We start from the raw sequence: 4,166 nt of genomic DNA, 5'->3' as shown, positions 1-4,166 counted from the left end.
GTGGCTGTGGAAAACTAGCTGAGATTCAAGGCTTGGAGAGTGTAGAAAACAAACCAGTCATTCGCATGGAAAACTGTAACAATTTGTCAAACAATTTTAAGGAGATTCTTCTTCAGGTTTTGTCCAAGGGAAAGCTTCCTGACGTTGTTCTCCCGGGTAGCGATGTACCGCATTGGTTTATGCAATATCAAAGAGATAGATCTTCCTCAACATTTCGTATACCACCCATTTCAGATGGTTTAATTCCAGGACTAATTGTATGGACTGTCTATGCAGCCATTGAAGAAGGCAGATGGACGAGGTGTTCTCTTTGTTCTGCTTCTATCAGGAAAAAGAAAGATGATAATGAATTGTTTTATAAACGACCGGACATTTCTTCAAGGAGATATTCACCAATCTGTTGGAGAATTGAAAAAACTTGTTTTCTTGAATTTAAAGGGATGTTACGAGGCTAGAGAAGCTTCCAGAAAGCATTTTTGAGTTGAAATCTCTTGAAACTATGAACCTGCAGGGCTGCACTAGTCTTCCAGGCGATAATACTATTGTAAAGAAGTGTCTATAGAGCCATTGAAGAAGGGGAATGGACGAGGTTTTCTCTTTGTTCTGCTTCTATAAGAAAAAAGAAAGATGATAATGAATTGTTTTATACAAGACCATGTTTGGACATTTCTTCAGGGCACGAAGTCGAAGATGGAGATCGTTCTTGGATGATCTATACCCTATTTAGCATGATTCAAGGTGCAATAGAAGGTGGAGATCATTCTTGGGTGATCTATATCCTATTTAGCAGGATTCAAGGTGCAATAGAAGGGGAAACGAATTGGAAGTGTCTGTCAAGCCCGGCGATAATGCTATTGTAAAGAAGTGTACTATTGTAAGCAAGTTATAATTTTTATTGTATAACTTTATTAAGGAATTAGTTGGATTATATATTAGTTGTATTATAACTTTCAATATGAATTTCAGAGATTCAGATTCAGATCTTAGACTACTGTACATAGTGTTTTCTAACTTATTTTTAGAACCATTTAAAACTATCAACATTTAGAATTTATCAAAAGTCGAGTTTTTTTTTAACTATAATTTTAAAATTTAAGAAATCTTTGTTTCTTTCTATTTGATATATTTTGTGTATCAAATATATTGCAACTGACATTACGCGGTTTTAATTTTTTTTAATGAAAATAAAAAAAAATAGATTTTTGACATCTTATTTTTTGGTATGGAAAGGTTTTATTTAAAGAGTTATCACTTAATATTATATTATGATTATTAGGAATCCTAACTGGTTAATAGAAGTTATATTATACGAGATTGGTTATGTAAACGAGAGATATTATCACCACTTAAATATCATGTCTGAGACAGACTGCATTATTGATTTTTGTTTTAAATTACTAAAATTTTATTGGTTTAAGCTATGTTGCTTTACTTGTAATATTCTTGACTCTAGTGTTAGTGAATATTCAACTACGGATACTTTCAATTCTAGCGTTGGTAAATATTACATAGCTATAAAATAAATTTATTTTTATGCACGTATATATTTTTTTAAGTTTTTATTTTTGGTCGGGTCCAACTCAGGCCATGTGGGCTAAGCTTGACCCAACCAACCTTACTTGATTACTAGTCCAAACAAGTGACCTGGTAATTAGTACTTAAAAGTGTATTTTTATTAAGGTTTTATATCATCATTTTGCACTTGAAATATTAAACTCCTTAACTAAAGCATGTTTTATAACAACAAGTTTGATACCATAAGATACCTTTAATTTATGGTAAATGTTCATCCTAAATGGAGGCCTATCACATAAATAAAAGGATTGATTGATGAGTTAAAGTATTGAAACTGAAAAGACAAAGAGAGGGCCAAACTTAGAAAAGAGATGTAGGTGTAGTCCAAACTGGAACACTATTCGATAATTGGGTCATATTTGAAGCTGTAAATAAAAAAAAAAAAAAAAGGAAGGCACAAGCCACCTCCCATTCAAATATGTTCTGACTTGGCTAGTAATGCAGCGATCCGGCTGGCTATATAATAGGCATGCGTGAACTAACTTCACGCATGCATAAACAGTGTAAAAATAATTAAAAAATTACCTTCGCACGGTGTTCAAATAATGTTTGCAAAGAATGAAAGGAAAATGGGCGTACCTGGTTCTGGAAACGTCGAAGACAGTGGCAACGCTGGTTCTGGTCTCGGTGATTTTCGTCTGCTTATGTTCTTTCCTTCTGCTTGTCTCTGTCTTCCTTTTGTGCCCACTGTTTTCTCTGGTTCTCTCTTCCTCTCTTGTTCGTTCGTCTCCTCTTTAGTTCTGGTTTTTTAGAGAGGAAGGAACGAAGACGATGGTGATGCCGGTTCTCTTTGGTGGTCTTTGATTCTGGGTCGTTCATATTTTTCTGCTTTTTATTTTTTTTGTTTTCTTGGTTTCTTCCTTTTTTGTTCGTTCTCGACTCCTCCGTTGTATGTGGAGATAGGTGGTGTCCGTAATCCTTACATTTCTCTGTGTGTGTTTTTTTAGTCCGCCTGTCCCAGTTCCTTTTTTTTATTTGAGGCTAGAAGGTCGCCTGTTCATGCCTCCAGAAATGAGGCACGTTCCGTGAGGGATCGTTGGCATCGTGGTCCATGATCACACTGGATTTCCCATTGGATAAATCTTCCCGAATGAGGAAGAAGATGAATAGTGGTTTACAAAACATTCACTGATATGGCCATTTTCAATTTGGCCCCTACACTTCTGATATTTATCACATGGGTCCTTAATCAATGAAAAATCAATTTTTAATTTTGGTTTTTGGATTATTCAATTTGGCCCCTACATGGTTTAATTTCAATTAGGCCCCTAAATTATAGCGCCATTTACAAAAAAGTCATTGGTTTTTGGAGTATTCAATTTGGTCCTTCATTGACTCTTCAACTTTTAATTCTTTCAAAATTACCCCTTGAAAAAACAATTAAAATCCCTAAAATACCCCTGAAATTTTAATTTGGTCCTTTGACTTTAATTTCTTGTAATTTTACCTTGCATCTACCTCAAACTTTGGTATTTATTCAATTAAGTTCCTAGTTCATTAATTCATTAAAATCAAAGTTTTATTAAGTTCCCAAACTTATCAATTCTTCCATTAAACTCCTGATTTCATTAATTAAACTTATCCAAAATTTAATTAATTCCGCAAACTTATCAATTGATCAAATTGACTCTCAAATTTAATAATTTCAGCCTTGTTGTTTTAACCCAATTCTCAAATTTTGCTTTTATTCATTCATTTTTTTATTAAAAATTTAAAAATTAGAATACGACAAAATAATTTTTTAAATAATTATTTTTATCATATTATTGTGATGTAGGTAGATCTGAAATAATTGTATATCTTTCAATATATATTTTTTTAAATTTTTTTGATTTAGAACTAATATAAATAGTTTGTCTAACTTATTTATTTAAAATTGTTAACATTTAAAATTTATCAAAAATATGTTTTTTTACCGTTTAGTTTTAGTTTGAGAGGTTGATTTCTTTCTATTCATTATACACTGCTTCGGTAATGTATGTTTGAGCATATACAATTCGTAATGAACGCTAAATTAATTATACACCGTGAATTGAATATTTTTGAAGGAAGGAAAAAGAAGAAGAAGAAGAAGAAGAATGTTCTTATGTGAGAAGATGGAAGGCCCTGCATTTTCACCTTCATATGAAATATTTTAATTGTGGTATTAATGTTGAATCTTCAAGCAATCGGATGAGTTTACATTAAAAAAAATTGATGACTGATTTTTAAGAAGCTCATTGCAGAAGGCTTTTTCAAGAATGCAAATTCTCAACTTCGAAATTTAGCCACCCAAAAAAATAAATAAAACATCAAGATCATAGTGGGAGAATGTTCGCGGTGGCGGTTGCCATAACCACCATGGAGGTCCAAATCAGAACATTGAATTAAATAAATTTTAGTCTTGAGATAAATTCAAAATTAAACAATAATTAGAAGCGATCATTAAGATTTTTAATACATGCATAAATTGGGGATTCTTAATCCCACCACAATTTCATAACAAAAATGTAGTTAAAGCAAAAAAAAATAAAAAATTATACCCTACCACTATTAATAAATCACAATTTGCCATGCCTCTTGCCCAATTTCCCCAAAAATCTCCTTCTTCC

At 32.2% G+C, this 4,166-nt stretch overlaps 1 protein-coding gene across 1 annotated transcript; it reads left to right on the top strand.

Annotated features, from left to right (window-relative positions):
* Positions 1 to 6: 6 nt before the first annotated feature.
* On the top strand, positions 7 to 983 carry LOC105139954 (uncharacterized). Its single transcript, XM_011046604.1, has 2 exons — positions 7 to 381; positions 676 to 983. Exons 1-2 carry the CDS (start codon positions 66 to 68, stop codon positions 858 to 860), a joined length of 501 nt encoding a protein of 166 aa, XP_011044906.1. The 5' UTR covers positions 7 to 65; the 3' UTR covers positions 861 to 983.
* Positions 984 to 4,166: the final 3,183 nt, after the last annotated feature.

The sequence above is a fragment of the Populus euphratica genome, unplaced genomic scaffold, assembly GCF_000495115.2.
Source record: "Populus euphratica unplaced genomic scaffold, PopEup_1.0 scaffold113.1, whole genome shotgun sequence".
Taxonomy (NCBI): domain Eukaryota; kingdom Viridiplantae; phylum Streptophyta; class Magnoliopsida; order Malpighiales; family Salicaceae; genus Populus; species Populus euphratica.
The sequence above is the reverse complement of the archived record's forward strand: the minus strand, read 5'-3'. Positions and strand labels throughout refer to the sequence as shown.

Bases quoted from the DNA above. Each gene is read 5' to 3' on its own strand.
- LOC105139954 (XM_011046604.1), top strand. From the start codon at position 66: ATGGAAAACTGTAACAATTTGTCAAACAATTTTAAGGAGATTCTTCTT. The intron at 382-675 runs GGAGATATTCAC...ACATTTCTTCAG, and splicing joins ACGACCGGACATTTCTTCAA to GGCACGAAGTCGAAGATGGA.